Source organism: Anoplophora glabripennis, unplaced genomic scaffold, assembly GCF_000390285.2.
Source record: "Anoplophora glabripennis isolate ALB-LARVAE unplaced genomic scaffold, Agla_2.0 scaffold116, whole genome shotgun sequence".
NCBI lineage: Eukaryota > Metazoa > Arthropoda > Insecta > Coleoptera > Cerambycidae > Anoplophora > Anoplophora glabripennis.
The window spans coordinates 851,373-870,276 of NW_019416290.1; the positions used below are offsets into that span (position 1 = coordinate 851,373).

At 33.3% G+C, this 18,904-nt stretch overlaps 2 protein-coding genes across 2 annotated transcripts; one reads left to right on the forward strand and one right to left on the reverse strand.

Moving 5' to 3' along the window:
- Positions 1-778: 778 nt before the first annotated feature.
- Positions 779-9,164, reverse strand: LOC108906515 (probable phosphoserine aminotransferase). The gene is made up of 6 exons (XM_018709795.1): positions 9,005-9,164; positions 5,327-5,457; positions 4,996-5,273; positions 1,569-1,663; positions 1,340-1,509; positions 779-1,279 (listed from the first exon to the last, which is right to left on the reverse strand). Exons 1-6 carry the CDS (start codon positions 9,062-9,064, stop codon positions 901-903), a joined length of 1,113 nt encoding a protein of 370 aa, XP_018565311.1. The 5' UTR covers positions 9,065-9,164; the 3' UTR covers positions 779-900.
- Positions 9,165-14,310: 5,146 nt separating this feature from the next.
- Positions 14,311-18,801, forward strand: LOC108906526 (transmembrane protein 181). The gene is made up of 13 exons (XM_018709807.1): positions 14,311-14,389; positions 14,844-15,004; positions 15,178-15,281; positions 15,342-15,527; positions 15,580-15,679; positions 15,814-15,967; positions 16,026-16,106; positions 16,160-16,259; positions 16,309-16,436; positions 17,014-17,163; positions 17,224-17,326; positions 17,378-17,610; positions 17,663-18,801. The coding sequence occupies exons 2-13, from the start codon at positions 14,847-14,849 to the stop codon at positions 17,789-17,791; spliced, it is 1,626 nt and encodes a 541-aa protein (XP_018565323.1). The 5' UTR covers positions 14,311-14,389; positions 14,844-14,846; the 3' UTR covers positions 17,792-18,801.
- The last annotated feature ends 103 nt before the right edge of the window (positions 18,802-18,904 follow it).

An 18,904-nucleotide genomic window follows, 5' to 3' on the forward strand; every position in this document is an offset into this window, starting at 1 on the left:
TTGTCTCGACTTTTCTTTAATATAATGATCAATGTAATGTGTTGTACATTTTTAGTGCATTTGTCTATAATCTTTTACAGTCCTGTGCATTAATAGACGTTTTTTTCCTTTTAAGTTATACAAAAAAAAAACAATAAAAAAACTGGTAATACAAAAAATATTTTGTGACGACTTATGCAGCCAAGTATACACAGTATTGTATTGTGTGTTGCGTACCGAACAAAAATTTGTAATGAAATTTAAGAAAATACAGAAATTTTAGAAACTATTGAAGCTAGACAGGAACTGAATGCAGTTTTGGATTTTTCTGAGCTCTAAAACTTTTTGAGAAAGTTGAAGATGAAGTGCCTTTCTAGAGATGGTTCCGTATGCGTCTGGGTTCGCTACGATGTTTTAATTACTATTAAAATCTCGTTGTCTAATCGACGAATTAATGTTCCACTCACAAGTTACTGGACTATTAGTTCCACTTTCGATCCTTGTTTTTACGTGTATCCGGTTTTTTATGTTAATACGTCCAATTTTTTTATATGTAGGATCCTGAATGGTTATTTGGCAATTTTGATTGGTAAAACAAATGCGTAATAAAATTTTGTAGTTTTTATATTTCACTTTTTTACGCTAGAAAACCCTTTAACTACGAAATTAAATATTTTTTCCGATGTTCTTTATTTCATGGCACCCTAGACACGCAACAGAAATTTTACTTTTGTTTCTTACGATGGAGAACACAAAATGAAGAAAGCCAATTAATTACGATATAAAATAAAACTCGATGTAGTTTTATAAAAATGTATATTTAAAATTATTATAAAAATTCATACTTCGTTCCAGTCTTTGCTTAAATATCGACATAATTTATCAATCTACCTAACGAATTAAATATTACATTAAAAACGATCAATTATTAACAGGATTTTGCTTCTGAAATTCCATCATAAACTTAACCAGCAACGTCACGTCATCTAAGGACACGGCGTTGTACAAGCTAGCCCGGATCCCCCCGACCGACCGGTGACCCTTAAGCTGAAACATATTCAACTTCTCCGCCTCCTCCAGGAACTTCGCTTCGAGCGCTTCGTTCCCCATTTTCCCTCCAACCCGGAACGGGATATTTATCCTGCTCCTCACGTTGGCGTCGATCGGGCAGCAATAATACGACTTAGAATTCGCCATGGTCTCGTAGAGCAACTTGCTCTTCTCGTCCGACTGCTTCTCCATGGCCTCGACCCCTCCCTTCTCTATTATCCACTGCAGCACCTTCTCCATCACGTACACCCTAGAAGAGAACACGCGTTTAAAAAAAAACCTAGCGTTTACGATTAATACGGAAACTTACGAAAAAGTGGACGGTGTATTGTGTATAGAATTCTCCTTGTTGATGTGGGTGAAATCGAATACTGAAGGGCAAACAGTCATGGGGTTCCCTAATAAATCTTCCCTGATTATTACGACGACCACTCCGGAGGGGCCGATGTTCTTTTGGGCTCCCCCGAAGATGACTCCAAACTGCAAAACGAAGGTAGGTACGATTAACACAAAGTCGCACGATTAAAATTTGTCTTTACCTTCGACACGTCTACTTTCTTGGTCATTATGCTGGAAGACATGTCACATACGATCGGGACCCCGTTCGTGTTTGGCACGTATGGAAATTCAACTCCTGAAAGCGATAATTTGAATTTGTTTTTTATTTATAATAAAATAAAAAATATTCACATATAAATTATTTAATCGTAAAGCTTTTTCTAGAAAGTCATGTACGTTTTTGTATGTGCACGGGCCGGCTCTTTAATTTTTCAATATAAATGGCCCAATTTAGGCTTAGCGAGGCAAAATATCCATTCGAGAACGAAAAAGCGTTTCGTGCTCGAGAAAATATTTTTTTGAAAACCAATAAAATAAGACACTTGTTGCATACAATTTAATTTAAATTTGAAATAGTTTAAACCGTGTTTGAGTAAAAGCTTATATATTTACTTTCATTAACTTACTTTTCAGAAAAACTGGATCACAAAGGAACAGTATTAAAATAAAATTTAAATATTTTCTGTCCTATCAAAAATTATTGCATCTCTCGTTGTCACGTCAAATACATCCGTATACCTTATAAACTACCTATACTATTTTTATAGTAGTCCAACCAAATTTCACTTGGAGAAAAAAAATTATTACCTGGACTTTTATATGTGGAAATGGTAAAAGGGCTTATAATAAACCTAAAAAAAATAAATGCGTGAGCAGGGGCGGCGGAGGGTTGATTTGGGGGGTTGAAAAGTTATGAAAAATTGTATCATTGGGATTTCTGTATCCAATATAAAAGTTGTAGATCAAGCAAAAAATACTTTTGTAGAAGTCACTTTTTGACATAACCTCAAAATTTCCGAAAAAAATGCGAAAAACAGTTTTTTTTCTGATTTTTCGTTTTTTATTCCTCATTTCCGCAAAAATAATTTAATTTTGACGAAACTCGGTGAAAGTATACCTTTCTCTGCCTTAAATAACCTCAAATTTTTTTAAATAAAAAAATCAACATGTTTCTGAGATATTCATTTTTTTTGGCCTGAAACACTTTTTTTTCAAAGAAAAATTCTACTTAAAAAAATCATCGTACAGAGTACTACCGGTAATCATTTTTTTTGTTTTGACATACTTTTTGGTGAAATAAAAAAATCTGTAATAACATTTCAAAAACGCTCAAAAATGCAAAAAAAATAAAAAATTACGCAACAATGAATTTTTCAGTTATTAAAGTTAATAACGTCAATACAGCACAAAATATCCAACAATTTTTTTTAATCCAAAATTTAAAAACTTGTACCTAATAAAAAAATAATAGGAATTTATGAAATATTTTATTATTTCTAATTAGTATTGCTAACAGTAGTAAAAAATTGTTGGATATTTTGTGCGGCATTGACTTTTATACTGTTATGACTTCATCCAATAGATATTTTGAAAGCGTTCAGAACCGTACTCAGGAAAAATTTTAAATTATAGCGAAAACAAGCTAAAAACTTTTTAAGCGATTACAATAGTAATATTCCTCTAATTCAGAATTAAAAATAACTAGATTTTGTCATAAAAATAGCAGCGACGTATTTAAAAAAAATAATCCGATGATGGCCCCTCGAAGACGAAACGTTGGATTGCAAAAATGTTGACGCCATTGTATAGAGCGAAAAAGGTGGCATTGTAAATATGTAATTTACTTTAAAATTCGTTTTCAAATAAAGCCAGAAAAAAATTAAACAATTTAACAAATTTTCGAGTTTCGGAAAAAAAATAATTGATTTTAATTATTCACTATTCGATTTATGTTTATAGCAATATTGTATAAAAATAGTTTTGGGTCAAACAATGAGACAGTTTTTTTTTGTATTTTTTCCGTACAATTGAAAGGCGTAATCAGTTTCTGATTTTTTTAAAATTTAAACAAATTATCAACAATTACTGAAAAATTCATTGCTGCAAGTCATTTTTTTCTTTTTTGTATTTTTGAGCATGTTTTTGAACTGTGATTACAAATTTTTTTTATTTCACAAAAAAGTATATGTCAAAACGAAAAAAATGATTACCGGCAGAACTCTCTAAGATGACTTTTTTTAAGTAGAATTTTTCTTTGAAAAAAAGTGTTTCAGACCGAAAAAAATGAATATCTCAGAAACTTCTTGATTTTTTTATCTAAAAAAATTTGAGGTTATTTAAGACAGAGAAAGGTACCTATACTTTCACCAAGTTTCGTCAAAATTAAATTTTTGCGGAAATGAGAAATAAAAAACGAAAAATATCAGTTTTTCGCATTTTTCTCGGAAATTTTGAGGTTATGTTAAAAAATCACCTCTACAAAAGTTGTATATTTTTGCATGATCTACAACTTTTGTATTAGATACTTTTTTGTTTGACGTCAACTTTCGCCATAAATCCCAATGATACAATTTTTCATAACTTTTCAACCCCCCAAATCAACCCTCCGCCGCCCCTGCTCACGCATTTATTTTTTTTTTTTTCGTTTATTATAAGCCCCACTTATAAAAGTCCAGGTAACAATTTTCTTTTTTTTTCCCTCGAAATGAGTTATTTTAATCGGTCTATAGGTCAATGTATACATCACGATTCATGACAGTTTTGATACTTTATAATTTGAGGTTAATCTCACGAACCTAGTGGATCCGTTATTTATCATTATATAGTGAGTGTGGCAGTGATAACTGATAAGTGTATTATAATTTTCCATGCTCTCCATGTTAATTAAAATTGTAATAAGCAAAAATAACACGCAAAAACACAACCGGTCACCAGAACAACAAATAGTAAAAAATGCTAAATTAAATGACGGATGACAGAAAATGTGACTGTTCCAGCAATGTCAGAATTGTCAGAATAACCAACTTAACTTGTTATACCAACTTAAATTTAAAGCGTAATGCATTGTGACATAGTGGACGTCACAACGCCTTGTAGAAAAGGTAGGAAAATGTTCATATTTTAAAGTGTAATATCTCAGTTAATATTAGTAAAAACAAAATTGTGATAAAGCTATATTAGTTTTAAAACATGCTGAATTAAAATACATAAAAAAATTTAAAATAAATAAAAAAATATATGTGAAACGACCCTATTAATCCCCAAAAAATTGTCGAGACAGTACGAGATTGCCTACAACGAATTCAAAAATTGGTGTAGTTTGAAGAAAATTTAAAAAATGTCTGAAGCGGTATTACTGGCATATTTCGAACATAAAATTAATAAAATAAAACCTTCGACGTTATGCTCAGTACATTCCATGTTAAAAAGTACTGAATGCCAAAAAACATGTAAATGTCAAAATTACTTGATGTTATGTTTGATTTGAAGATAAAAATTGTTTTTTTTAACACATGCCTCAAAAAAAGCCATTTTCCTTTACCGAAAGTCACTTACATAAATAATCTAACTGGAAACAAGGCAAAACATTTTCCTTGCGTGTATTCAACAAAAAGTGCATGCTCTTACCGTCGACGGTTTCGTTATCACAATAATAGACGTAGGACGCCTTAGGATCGTAGTTCCACGTCCTCTGATCCGGAATACTGCCCGGTTTGTCGGCTTTGGGGAATAGGAGGTTCACTTTCCCGTACTTCGTCGCTTCCTTGGCGGCCTTCCCCGACCAAGTTCCAGTCACGGCGTAGTCAGCAGTTCCCGTTCTGTTGATGAGATTCAGGGCTACGGCGGCGAAGGTTCCGCATCCTCCCCCTTGCATGAAGAGGATGTTGTAGTTGTCCGGGACTTTTCTAGAAAGAAAACAAATTTAAGCAAACGATTATCGTAGCATCTATCTACTTACAACAAGGCTCGTACAGCTTGTTGAGCGTTTTTGTTAATGTCCATGTATTCCTTGGAACGGTGGCTCATTTCGATGATGCTCATTCCCATCTTTTTGTAAGACAGAAATTCGGATTGCACCTGTTCCAAAACCTATAACAAAGGATGTATTGTATTTTTTTATAGGTATATTTACAGGAATATTTTTCCCCGCATTTCATTAAAACAGTTTTGGTACAAAAATGCGGTTATTAGGCCAAATTTAACCTAATGCATATATTTTTATTTGGAAATTCCGATATTACTTCTGAATATTTGAAACTTTATTTAATGGAAAAAAAAGAAAACGTATGTAACTCGATTTTCTCTTGAGGCCCCTCTTAATAACTTAAAGCCGGCCCTGCTCCCAAATATAAACAACACACTTTCACCAATAATTGTCTCTCTTAAGTGTTTTGTTTTTAATATGTTTTTAATCATTCTGTTTACAATACTATGCTTCCCACTTAATGACGTTTGTGGGTGGCAAACACACCTTTAAAAACTTTTAGTAACTATAGGCTATTGATTATGTAACGAGCGTTCAAATAAAAACGTGGTCAAGTTGGTTCTGAAAATTTGGACGTAGGGCGTAGCGTATAGCAAATGAACTTAAACGTCATCTGTCAAAGCACGATACCGCCGCTATCAATTTGAATATTTTCGTTTTAAAAAGCGTTTAAAATGGTGTTTCCTCAAGAACAAAAAGTGTTTATCATAGAGTCCTACTTTAGAAACGGACGCAAGATTGATGGAATATGGAAGTATTCTATTGAGGAATGTTTCATAGAATTTCAAAATCAATTTCCCGGCGTTGTTGAGTACAACATTTTTCAAAGTGCAGTTCAGCGTTGTGTTAATGTTTTTCGTGAAACGGGCAGTATAACAAGAAAAGAAGGAAGCGGCCGACCTAAAAAGCGGACTGAAGAATTAAAAGAAAATGTCCAACAAATAATGGAAAATGCGCCTAGAACTTCTGTACGTGTCTTATCACAAATGGTGGGAGTATCAGTCGGTACCTGCCACACAGTGTTAAAAAAAGATTTGCGTTTGTTCTCCTATCGTTTAACTTGTCAGCAAGAACTTCATGAAGTTGATTTTCTGCGGCGGGCTGTATTTTGTGAATGGTTTTTAAACAACTACAGTGAACTTCATAATATCACCTTTTTTTCTGATGAAGCCTGGTTTCATTTAAGTGGTTACGTAAACTCACAGAATATGAGAATGTGGTCTTCTGAAAAACCAGATAACTTTTTTGTCGAGGGCCCTCTACACGCTCAAAAAATTGGTGTTTGGTGTGCTCTCAATCGAAGGAGGATTTATGGACCTATTTTTTTTAATTGTACTCTTACTGCGCAAAGGTATAGAGAAGAAATTATCGCTCCTTTTGTTAACCAGCTGGAAGAAAACGAAATTACAAACTTTTACTTTCAACAAGATGGCGCAAGGGCACATACGGCAGGCGAGACGATGAATATGTTGAGGGAAGTTTTCCAAAATCGACTAATAAGTCTCAATGCTGAACATGAATTTCCACCGAGGTCATGTGATATTACGCCGTATGATTTCTTTTTGTGGCCTTACCTTAAAAACACTATTTTTGAACTGCCTATTCCTGATTTAAACCATCTGCAGGCTCGACTTATAGACAAGATTCGTGAAATTAACAATACCCCGAGCATCTTAGAAAATGTCTTTAATTCGTTGAGGAACAGGTGTGAAAAGTGCTTGGAACAAGGAGGGGGACACTTTCCGCAGCTCCTTTAATTGTTTGTTATTGTTATCACGATTATTCTTTAAAATAAAGTTATATAGTCATTAACGTTATTGAAACTGACAGCTGCTATACAGCTCGTTGAGAAATGAGGTTAAGTTGGTCGCTATAAGCTACTCCCTACGTCCAATGTGTCAGAGCCAACTTCGACCACGTTTTTATTTGATCGCTCGTTACTTTAGATAGGAACTACAACGTAACGGAAATTTTATTGTTTGATATGTTCAATTGACCCTAAAAAATGATAAAACCGCGGAGTACTACTTTTTAAAGGAGTGCGTTTTTGAGAATGAAGTAAAAAGGTGGTATTTTCAGTTTTTTTAGTTTTACTCGAAAACTATGCATTTTTTCACTATAGTTGTCAACAGAAAAGTTGTAGCAAATTGAATTTCCAATTTTGAAGTCCAAAAAATTATTTTTAACAAAAATATGCCCAAAAAACGAGTAAAAAAAAACAAAAAAAATGCGTTTTTTTTTCTTTTTGGTGTTTGGCCCACAACTTTTTTCTGAGTGGAGTTAGGTATAGGCATTGCTTCACAGAAAAAAAAATTAATGTTTTTTCCTTTAAAATAAGCCTAAAATAAACCGAGATACATTGGATCAAAGTTGACTACTTTTTGGATTTTTGGCCAATTTTTGCCCTTTTTTGACGATTTTCGTCTTATAACTTTTTTCTGAGTTAATTTAAGTATATGCGTAATGCCATATTCAAATGAAAGCTGGTTTCAAGACCTTTAAAATTGTGCTTGGTACAAGTTTATACAATTAAAATCAACCGAGATATGTCAATTTAACCAACGATACTTTTTCTTATTTTTATAAATTTTTTATTACGTTCGGTATTATTTTGTCTAATAAATTTATTTTTGTGAATGTGAAAGTTAAAATAAGTTTCTAAGTGATTGGATATTATTATTTATTTATTTAAGCAACAGTTAATCATATATATCTTATAAATTTTCAGTTTCATTTAGTATATTTTCAATATTAATATCAATTTAGTCATCATTTTCATCAATGTCCTCTTCAGAAAAATCAGGCTCATAAGCATTCTCACAATTTATTCCCATACATTCTTTAATACATTTACAAACTATTTTTTCAAGTAAATTTTCAGGTGCAGGAGATTTATTATTAAAAATGGGAACTAGCCCATTTATGGAATTTTTCCAACCCCAATCAAGGGGATTTAAAGTACAACCATTCCACTGTTGCATCTGAAAATATACTCTGAACCCATGATGATTGAGAGCATCAGTTGTTGAAGGCAATCGAGATAAGGTAAATTTTGCACTTGTTGAATACTTTTGAAACAATTTATTTATCGACAACTTTTTAGGCTGTCAATTTTTTTTTCAGATGCAGCAGTGATATCCTCAACACTAACATTTTCAAGTAAAAATACATCGAGGTAATTTTTTAATTTTGAACAATTTTTATTTACAAAATTGAAATTTTTTTTATAATTGTAATTTTTGAATTAAAAGTACAAAAATAATTAAAAAAATTCGAAATTTTACAAGATAAATATGATTAATTGTTGTTTAAATAAATAAATAATAATATTCAATCACCTAGAAACTTATTTTAACTTTCACATTCACAATTCAATTTACTACAACTTTTCTTTTGACAACTATAGTGAAAAAATGCATAGTTTTCGAGTAAAACTCAAAAAACTGAAAATACCACATTTTCACTTCGTTCTCAAAAACGCACCCCTTTAAAAGGTGTAGCACTCCGCTGTTTTATCATTTTTTAGGGTCAATTGAACATATCAGACAATAAAATTTCTGTTACGTTGTAGTTCCTTTGTACCCTCTTTTTTTTTGACATAGTCAATAGCCTACTACTAAAGTAACTTACTTAAAAAAAAAACTAGCTCACCTCTCTGGGCAATTTAGCGGGCCCAGCCCCGAAATTCAAAGCAGACTGCGAACTTCCCATGTCGTTGACACAAATCACAGACTAAACGTGGTGCGTGTTGTAATAAATTACAAAATACCGACACCGTTCTCTTTCGAGTCGTACAAATCGCGAAATGGTGCTGGGATTGAACCGCGATTAATTTATGGAAACACAGTTGCTTTGGAAATGGTGGGGGCTGACGACGTTGAGTGGTTACGCTGGCAAGTGGCAAGTCAGTGATTTTTTGCACAGTCCACAGTCTAAACGAGGAAGGAATCTCGATGGTGATGTGAATTATAGCGGGGAATATGCTGGTCGACATTGAAAATGTAGCAAAAACGCATGGAAAAGTGTCGTTTTAGGGTTAGGTTGCAAGAGGTTTGCGCCAAACTATTTTAAAAGTCGTTGTTTGCTTCGATTGCGCGGTAGATTTGTTTAAATTAAACAAAAAAATGTTAAATGATGAAAATTAAGCCAATAATTTACCTGAGTAGACGTAAAAACGCACTAAGCTGACTTACAAAATTGCCAGATCTTCAACACCATCGAGTTTTCTGCTAATTCGGTTAGTGCCATTTATTGCCAATGAAATTTGTATGAAAAAATTATAATATTTATTTAAAAAAATCAGGAACAAAACTGCTGGAGATGTACCATTTAAATGGATAATTTTCAGTGACACTTAGGCACTTAGCATATAAGAGACAGTAAATCTAACGAGAGAAAGTATTTGCAGTTTCTTGAACTCATTTGGAGATATTTGGATGAAAGGGGACGAAATACTGTTAGTTCCCATTGGAAACAATAAAATTTTACAAAAATTGCTTTGAAAATGTAAAATCCGTAAAAGAATCTCAAGTAAAACTTTTTCGCTGTTATATTATTCTTTTAGTGCACCATTTGATGCAGCTTGCAAATTATTAAAATAAATCAAAATAATCCTCAAGTAACTTCAACTTTTCTTGTTAAAGCTGTTTTACATTGACAATTTATCGACGAATTAATTCATGAAGTCGTTTCATCAGGAAATTGGACAAGTGTAATGACTTTTCGTTAATTTCTTGGTGTAGTTCAGAAGTACCAACCCAACAAATTTGCAATTTTCTCTATTTGCAGCCTCAGATGGATAATGAGGTTATGTTATTTGAAAAATGTAAATAATTGTGTGGCTTCGCATTAGTTTTGTATTATTTTTACTGATTTATTACTTACAAAAACTAATATTTATATAATGTGTCAAAACGGTACCGCTGTTGTACCACTACAATTATGAATGGAAAGGTGACATTTTTGAAATTTATTTGCTTCCTTTGATTCGTTGGTGGAGCTGATTTATGAGTCAAAGATATTCAGGAAGTCTATAGCAGTGTAAAACCAAACCGTTTACAAATAAATTCGAGAATTAATTAATTCATGAATAAATTGTCCATGTAAAACAGCTATTTTAGACATACGAGTATTTTTTGATCGTACCACCTCAGTTCATGACGGTGGCGGTTTTTTTTTTAATAGTAAAACATGTCACAACCCTTTAGGAATAACACGCGATGAATGTACAAATTTTTTGAAGGTGTTTCGAAACGGCAAAGAAAAAACGTCAGATTAACATATTTTGATTGTGTTTCCCAATCCAGTTTTGCAACGTAAACATATTTGCGCTGTAAGGGGAAAGTGTTGCAAAGGACTGTGATAAAGACAACTATCACATGGGATTATGGCGAAAATAGCTGTTTCTATGGTGTTCGTGGCGTATTTTTGAGATAACTGGGGTCAGGAGGCGGCATTGAGAACGTTCCATGGTGTTGTAAAGTAAACAATATGTTTCAAAATCCCATATCAAAAGTCGGTTGTGGAAAGTTTATGGTGTTTTATGTTTCAAATCCCATAAACGCTGTGTATTATTTTTTCTATTATGCCTTAAGCTTGATATGGTATGCAAATATTTTTCAAATGTAATCAAAATTCGCGTCAGTTTTAGGCAGGTGCAAAATCTAACAAATAAAATCAAAACATGTTTTTATACTTACTTACAAAAGGCTAATAGTATTCGCTATGTCTATTAATATATTCGTTATTTATAATACGTACTACTATTGTTTATTTTTTGCAAATAAAAATATATAACAGCGAAAAGGGTGAACTTGAAATAGGTACTAACAATAGACTAAAAGACTAAAATTAGTCCATAGATATATAACTGTTGAATAACAGTTATAGTATATGGTTTCTTTATATTTCAATTCGTGTCCTTTTTCTATATCTATCGACAGATATTCTAGCAAATGTCGGCCTAATGTTCTTTGCGTATACATTTGTTTACTTACAAATTTCATGTTTCTAGAATATGTTCTTTTTGTTTCCATCGTGTTAGAAACTTAGAGCTTGTTCTATATTGATCTTAGAAACCCATGAAAATTTCGAGAAACAACGAAAAATATGTCAATGGACGCGCCAATGCGCGGGGGGTGGTGAGTATTTGAAAGGTAAGTTGATAATTGTTACTGTTAACTGTAAAAAAAAACAGTTTTTCAATTTTTTTTTATTTTTAATTTCAAAACAATTTTTTTTCTTGACATTTGAAATATTCACTGTAAAATTGTAAAAATGAGCGCAATTTTATTTTTAATTTTTAAAAATTGATTTTTTTTCCAAAATTGAATTTTTTTTCAAAATAAATTTTTTTTTTTCGATATTTGATGAGTATTTAACGCGAAATTGCTGCTTTAATTTTTTAATAAAACTGACGATGCAGGAAAGGAAAACGGTTCTACCGATTGATTTCAAAATTTAGAAGCCTCATGGGCTATTGAGCTAAAAAAAAACCTACAAACATAGGTACTTTTCGCAATATTTGCAAAGTAGTCGTTGATTTTCCAAAACAGCGGAAAAAGTCCGTAATTTTTGTCTTGCATTATTTTTATTTGAATGCGCCGAGGATTCTCAAAAAAATTTTTCATCTAAAGAATTCAAAACTAGAATCTTCAAGCTTCAAAATGGTTTTTTTATTTTCTCGATACAACCAACCATTATTCAAAAAATTATGGCCTTTCAAAAATCACTGTGTATGTAAATGAAATTCGGTACAATATATTTCTGGTATCTGGTATTGTCTGATTGACATTTGATAAGATTTTTTGAGAAAATATTTATTCCTTCAATTTTTCACAGCGCGCTCATTAAATTGCGATTTATTCCAATTACCATGTTTTATTTTTTTTGCTACAGTGTGACATATAATGTTAAAGTAATCATAATGCTCCTCTGTTATGTATCTAGATATAATATTCCGTTAAGCAATTTTTATTGTGGTTAAAAATCAATTTGTTTGTCCATTGTATGTATTTTTTGAATTTCTCATGTTTCTTTAATGAAACTAAACATTTCTAATCAAGAAATTTTCTGGTGACGTTTTTAAAATAACCATTACATCAAGTTTTTCGCGAAACACTATTGTTTTTGTTTGTTATTATTATTAAACGCGTCTTATTATTAGGAAAAAAACATTTCGTTATTTGCGTGATTGTTAATTAATTAAAAATAAAGACGGAAAACAGCCTACGCCATGCCAAGATGAAGGGTGAATATCATTAAGTAATCACCATATGGAGAAGTGATAACATTTACCAGTTACAGAAATATTGTGTTTAATTGTCGTAATGGGGTTTCAATTTTAATGTTGCATCACGGAAGTCGTAATCAGCGGGTCAACGGGTCAGACGAATCATGAGTATTTACACAGAAATGAAATGGGAGCGTTATGGTTTTCTTTGTTAAAATTACATACACAGGAATGACTAGGGTATTTTGCTCAGCTTTCGTCGATTAACGAGAAATTTACAGACTTTTCGCGGTTGAAAGCTCAACAAAATAAATAAATATTGTTCTCTAGTTTGTATTACAAGTTAAATCTAGATATTTCTAGTTTTGTGTTTCGATTAATAACTCGATTTTTTTATAATTGGCATATAACCACAGATAATAGAATAATATACATTGTACATTGGTATGGTGAAAGTTAAACAAAGCAGCAACGATTTCGTCGGAAAATACAATCAAACTGTGTAACTGTATTGTAAAAAATAGGAGCTATATATAGACTTCCCCCGTATTGGTGTAGACTACAAAGAATGGCTAGGACTTTTTTTTCGACTTTAACCTAACCACGCGACCCCAGTCAGATGGTCATCTAACTGGATCACGAGAACTAGAAATATCCAGTTCGTTTTATTCAATAAACAACGTTACAATCTATATTTATCTCTAATTACAATTGCATAAGTGCAATTTTTATGACTGTAAATTCCTTTTCCATGCATGAGCAAGGGGAACTTACGACTGCATTTTTTGAACAATGCAAAATAATTCTGTAGCACCTTTATTCTAAAAAACGAGTACGTTCAACATCTATATTACAATATTTGTTTGCTTGTTGAATTAGGTTTATGTAACATATATAATTCCTTTGTTATTAATGTTTACGAACTTTTTACACGAAAATATGATAATAAATTCCGTGTTTTGATTCACAAAACATCTAAGTTGTTTTCAAAGGTGAATATTGCAGTTAAAACAAGCTAAACTGAGTCAATATCGTTATATTTTGCACTGCGTGAAATAAATTATATAGTCTATGGATGCTGTTTTAAAAGTAATTACGACCAATGAAAATTTATCGGGAACCAAATACTTTCTCTCAGAAAATATAACAAATATCTTTTACGTGAGTTGGCAGTTTTTCCGAGTATTTATATCACTACAAATAAACAAGGAATCAAAATCAGTTAATCTTAAATCCAAATGTACACAATCCGTGTGTATCGATAAGTTAATATTTGACTTCCTTTATAGGTCCGACGAAAAGAAATTTTCCATAAATTTTCTCGTGTGATTTAGGCAGCGACAAATACGCGACAGTTGTATTCAAAGTTGCATACATAGGAACTACGCGCATATCTGTATTACTTCAATTATTATAATTTTTAGCTTTTATTATTAAATTAAACTTATTTATAACAATATTGTGTCCAATAACTAGATTTGTTTGTCACTGACTCAACTTTGTTTGATGTCAACGTTGTTCAAACTTACGAATAAACGAATTCCCTGTTTCAAAATTAATTTTTCTAGTGATATTAGGGCGAAAGTCGCCCTGTATTCTTCGCCCTATAATGCGCAACACGTGCCCAAACAGGGAGTGTCGTACGTACGCACCTAATCAATATTTTCGTATTCTCCGCAAGTATCATATGATTTTAATTTCCTTACTGTGAGAGTTTTATCAAAAATCGCAGTAAACCGTTTTGGTGTGCTTAAATAAGTGTTCAGTGTCCCACATATACATTTACGGTATAGGAGTAGTATACAGTAAGTCTCGTTGAAATGGGGTTTTGGGAAAATTTTATGATGTGTAAACAAATCAATCTCTTTCCGGGGGAGGGGGACAGGAGCACGAAACATAGTTATCTAACCCTTAGGAATAAATTTTAACTATCAGAAAGCTATAGTAACATTTTATCTGCATCAGCTATTAGCAAAATTAATTAAAGATTATTGACACGTTTATTTTTTATCATTATTATTAATTATAAATTATTATTAATTAATTGTTCATAAAAACAATATTTGCGTTCTGCACAAAACTAGATTAAAATCATAATAGCAATTTCAAAAACCGAACAATTTTTTTTGCATAGCCATTTACACCACCAGATTTGAACCTGTTAGATTTTTCCCGCTATTAGCAGCAGATACATGGGTACAGCTTTGAAAACAGTACAAACCTATTGCCATAAAATTAAAAATCATATATTTTTTTTAGAAAATGGTCCGTACAGATCACAATTCCTTCGGCTACGCTTACCAGTTACCCTCTGGGGGTTGGGTTGCCAAAGTACGAAGCGCCCTTTCTCAGTTTAGCGACATTTTTAGCGAATTTGATAAATATATTGCTCCAGCTTACCACCACGACAGATGCGAAAGGTAGGAAATGCTTACCTCGATCAATAATAACGTTCACTCGATAGAGAGGCCCAAAAATTGGTCCTTGAGGCACACCATTTATCTGGTGACGCCTCAGGGATCTGCCTGTAGGTTTTTGTAATACATTTTAAGTTTTTTAATATAATTGTGGTAAGAGTAGGGAAAATTTTTAGGTCTGTGCAAATGAGGCTCTACACGATGCATAAAAGGGAATTCGTAATGGTGTTTATAGCGTTTTTCGCCTGTTTCGGGCTCGGAATCTTCGTAGGGATTGCCGGTACGTCTTTAGCTTCCCTGTTTGGTGTTACAATTACTCCTTTTCTATTTTTACCCCTAGGCCCTCCTATAACAGTCACCACTGAAGTAAACGGAGTGACGACCTTGCCAAAAAATAATAGTACGACTGCGAGCCCGAATAGAAAAGACATAGCCACTGGTCCTTTTATCATGAGAACGCCCAAAATGTCTACTTACGCCCAGCAGTTGTGGGTCATTGCCAAACTGTCCACAGAGAACACTGATGGTAACTCGCGGTAACTTTTTCTGACAGCGCCTTTATTTCGTTGTTTTTTTAGGGGAAATAATTGATAAAATGTTTGAAATATCTGTGGGGATATCGGGACTTACTGAGGATCACAAGCCTGTTTCTATTCTGGACATTAACCAAAATAACAGGTACCTAATTGTCACTGTCGTTTATGTCACAATGCAATATAAAGTGGGCTTAGATCCTAACCCTGAGTGACATCGAATTGATTTTATAAGTTATATAAAACAAGTCAATGTCATGTTGTGTGTATTCATTTTAGAACCAGACATTTGAAATGCGAGAAACAAAGCTGTGAAGAGTTCATAGTATTGCACTTAGGATTTTTAGACTACACACACTATATCATTACTGTGAACTTTTACGGACTAGAAGCTTTTCATTCTAGATACAACATAAACGAATTATACTTTTATGTAAGTTACTGAATCTCTGTTTCGCTTTTTGTACCTCAAGACGTAATTTCTTTTTTAGTTTAAAACTTACAATCCGGGGTTTACCCAAATCGAAATTTGGTTCAGGTTCATATTTTTGACGTTTACTTTCATAGTCACAGTAAGTAACTTGGACATTACGGAGTCGCCCATTTTACTTGCTCATTTTTCCAGTGCTGGTTTCAGCATACCCTTCGCAGGTATCCCATGTACGACTGGTCCATCGAACAGAAATGGATGTCCATCCTACTACCGTGGCTGATGGCTTACGATAGTAAGTAACCCAAAGGAAAACGCGTTTATTTTTAATCGATATGTTTCAGATCCGGTGTTCCCCATGTCCTTCCTCATCAATTCTTGGATACCCGGCATGATCGACGCGTTAGCCCAAGCTACCTTCCTGTGCGCGTTGCTGCTGTTTTGGTTGTGCATTTACCATGGTTTACGACAGGTAAACACAAGTGGGGTCAGTTTTTTAGGGGTAATAGCGACAGGCGTTTTTTAAAAGCACTGTGTTTAGTTTATGAATCTCTGTTACGTAACGAGGACGATTTTGCGCCCGAGCGGAGCGAGGGCTGGCAATAGAGTCCGAGACTGGTAAATTGTACTTAACTGCTGCGTGGTGTATAACATTTTATCTGCTCCCACAGTTCTTCATGGTTCATGAAATAAAGATTAGGTTTTATTTTTTGACATTTCTAAATCAATTCATTTTGACATTATTCGAAATCTTGCAAGAATGACGGCTATACACATAAAAAGTCAAAAGTTTTTACAAGAGAACAAGTCAACGATTTTCTCGTTCAGGCACCTCCTTAAAAACAATATATTAATAGTGGGAGCAGATAAACATGTATACGAATCATGCCGTAAGTTGTAGCTTCTGAGGTGTGTTAGTCTGTCCAAACGGTACGTGCGAAAATTCGGAGAAAACGGTTAAAAAAAACATCTTGGGAACGAAAATAAAACAATAAAATGAAATTGGTTCCCTAAAAAGGTGTTACGCTGCTATATATCTTATTTTTTAGAACGATAGACACTTTCTGACGTTTTATATGCCAAAACTCTTCGTGGTTGGGATGCTGTGGTTCCCTGCCGTCATCCTGTCGACTTGGCAGAGGGTCAACGAATTGCAGGACCCCACTTACAACCACACAGTTGACACTTCAAATTTTTATGTAAGTAAACACGTTTCGCCTCAAATTTAACCGTCGTCGGCCTAACAAATGGGATTTTAGATCGTGAAAGCGTTTTTCTACATTTTTGGAGTCATTTACTTGATCTACTTGTCCGTTTTGATACTAAGGGCTTACACCGAACTCAGGTCCATGCCGTTTTTTGGTAAGAAACGTTATAAATCAATTAGGAAGTAGTGCAAGTGCTCGATTTTAGGTCTGAGGCTGAAATTTTTGACGTTACTTATGCTGGTAGTCCTGATCATCAGCTGTATTATTACGGTGCTGAGGTTTGGCGTCGGTGTTCTTGAAGACAACTTCGTAGCCCAACTCTCCACTCATTACACGAACTCCTCGCAGTTTATGTCGTTCTACGGGTTGCTGAACTTTTACCTCTACGCCATGGCATACGTGTACTCTCCGAGTAACAAAGATATTCACGGTGAGTCGGTAGCTGAAGAGTATAATCGTGAATATATTGTTTCGTGTGTATTTTTCAGAGTTGGGGATTACCAAGGATAATCCGGCGTTCTCTATGATAAATGACTCCGATGAGGACGTTATTTATGGGTCGGACGAGGAGAGCCGCAGGCCTTTGAACAGGGCGCGCAACGACGACGATAGCGATTGAATAGACAAATAAGCGTGGTAATTATTTGCTGTAGCGTAACGCTTCCAAATCCCCCACCCTATTTTCAATGGTGCTGAACACGAATCCGAGGTTATTTTTGTGCAGTCGAACATAATTTTCGAGAAAAAAAATCTTACCTTACACTTAACGCAACATTTATCACTATTTCCAACAGTGTACTGTTTCATTTTTGGTCACCACTTGTGAATCACCCTGTATATCTTTTAAAAGATGTGACTCAAACATATTCTTCACAAAAAATTGAAATAACCAAGCTTGTTGTTTTTTTTTCAATAACATGTCATTCATTTGATAAATTAAATCACAAAAATAAGCTATTGACGAAATGAACGTAATTAAATATTTTGTTTCATTTTACCCAATATATCAGCTTTAATCAATTTGTTACCTGTAGAAATAAATTTGCGGTGCTTAATAACCTTATTTCAAATGATAGACAGAGAGGGGCAAATTCTAATCATGATGACCTCTTTCCTTAAGGAAGGAATTATTTTTTCCTGTAAAATAGCACATAGAAAGTCAGTTTGAAGCTCCCTCTTTCGAACAAACTTTGTTTTATGCATTTTCATCAAGAAACAAATGAGTAGTGACACATTTAGTGCAGCGCCACGCCTCTTTGAAATACGTTTTTTTTTTAGCTGATTGGCATAAGAATTATAATTTTATGAAAATCCCTAAAAATCTCCTAAATAGCTCACTGTACGAAGAAATCAATAGGAACCTTTTTTGTGGAGAATTTTATGCTCTACAACTTTGGTCCTTTACAAGTTTGTGAAATTTTCAATATTTTTCAAGTTATTCACTACTTTATGGACTACCTTGAAAATAGGGGGGCCAAGTCGATTTTACCCATTATTTGTGAGTTCTACCCTATAATAAACGATTACCAAAAGCACCAAGTACCTCCGAATGCTTGTATCAAGTGTAATCTCAATGTTATATTATTGTAAAAGTAATAAGTAACCAATTACCGTCAATGTTGCATTGAACTTAGGCAATTTGTTGTTTTGTATTTAGGTGATATATTTACACTTTTAAATGGTTGGATTCGTTGATTTTTGTACTGATATTATCTAATAAAAGGTTACATAC

Coding starts and splice junctions, on each gene's coding strand:
- LOC108906526 (XM_018709807.1), top strand. CDS start 14,847: ATGGTCCGTACAGATCACAATTCCTTCGGCTACGCTTACCAGTTACCC. Junction 16,107..16,159: donor CGTTTACTTTCATAGTCACA/GTAAGTAACTTG, acceptor TCATTTTTCCAG/TGCTGGTTTCAGCATACCCT. Junction 16,437..17,013: donor TTTACCATGGTTTACGACAG/GTAAACACAAGT, acceptor CTTATTTTTTAG/AACGATAGACACTTTCTGAC.
- LOC108906515 (XM_018709795.1), bottom strand. CDS start 9,064: ATGGGAAGTTCGCAGTCTGCTTTGAATTTCGGGGCTGGGCCCGCTAAA. Junction 5,458..9,004: donor CCGCTAAATTGCCCAGAGAG/GTGAGCTAGTTT, acceptor CCTTTGTTATAG/GTTTTGGAACAGGTGCAATC. Junction 5,274..5,326: donor CAAGCTGTACGAGCCTTGTT/GTAAGTAGATAG, acceptor TTTTCTTTCTAG/AAAAGTCCCGGACAACTACA.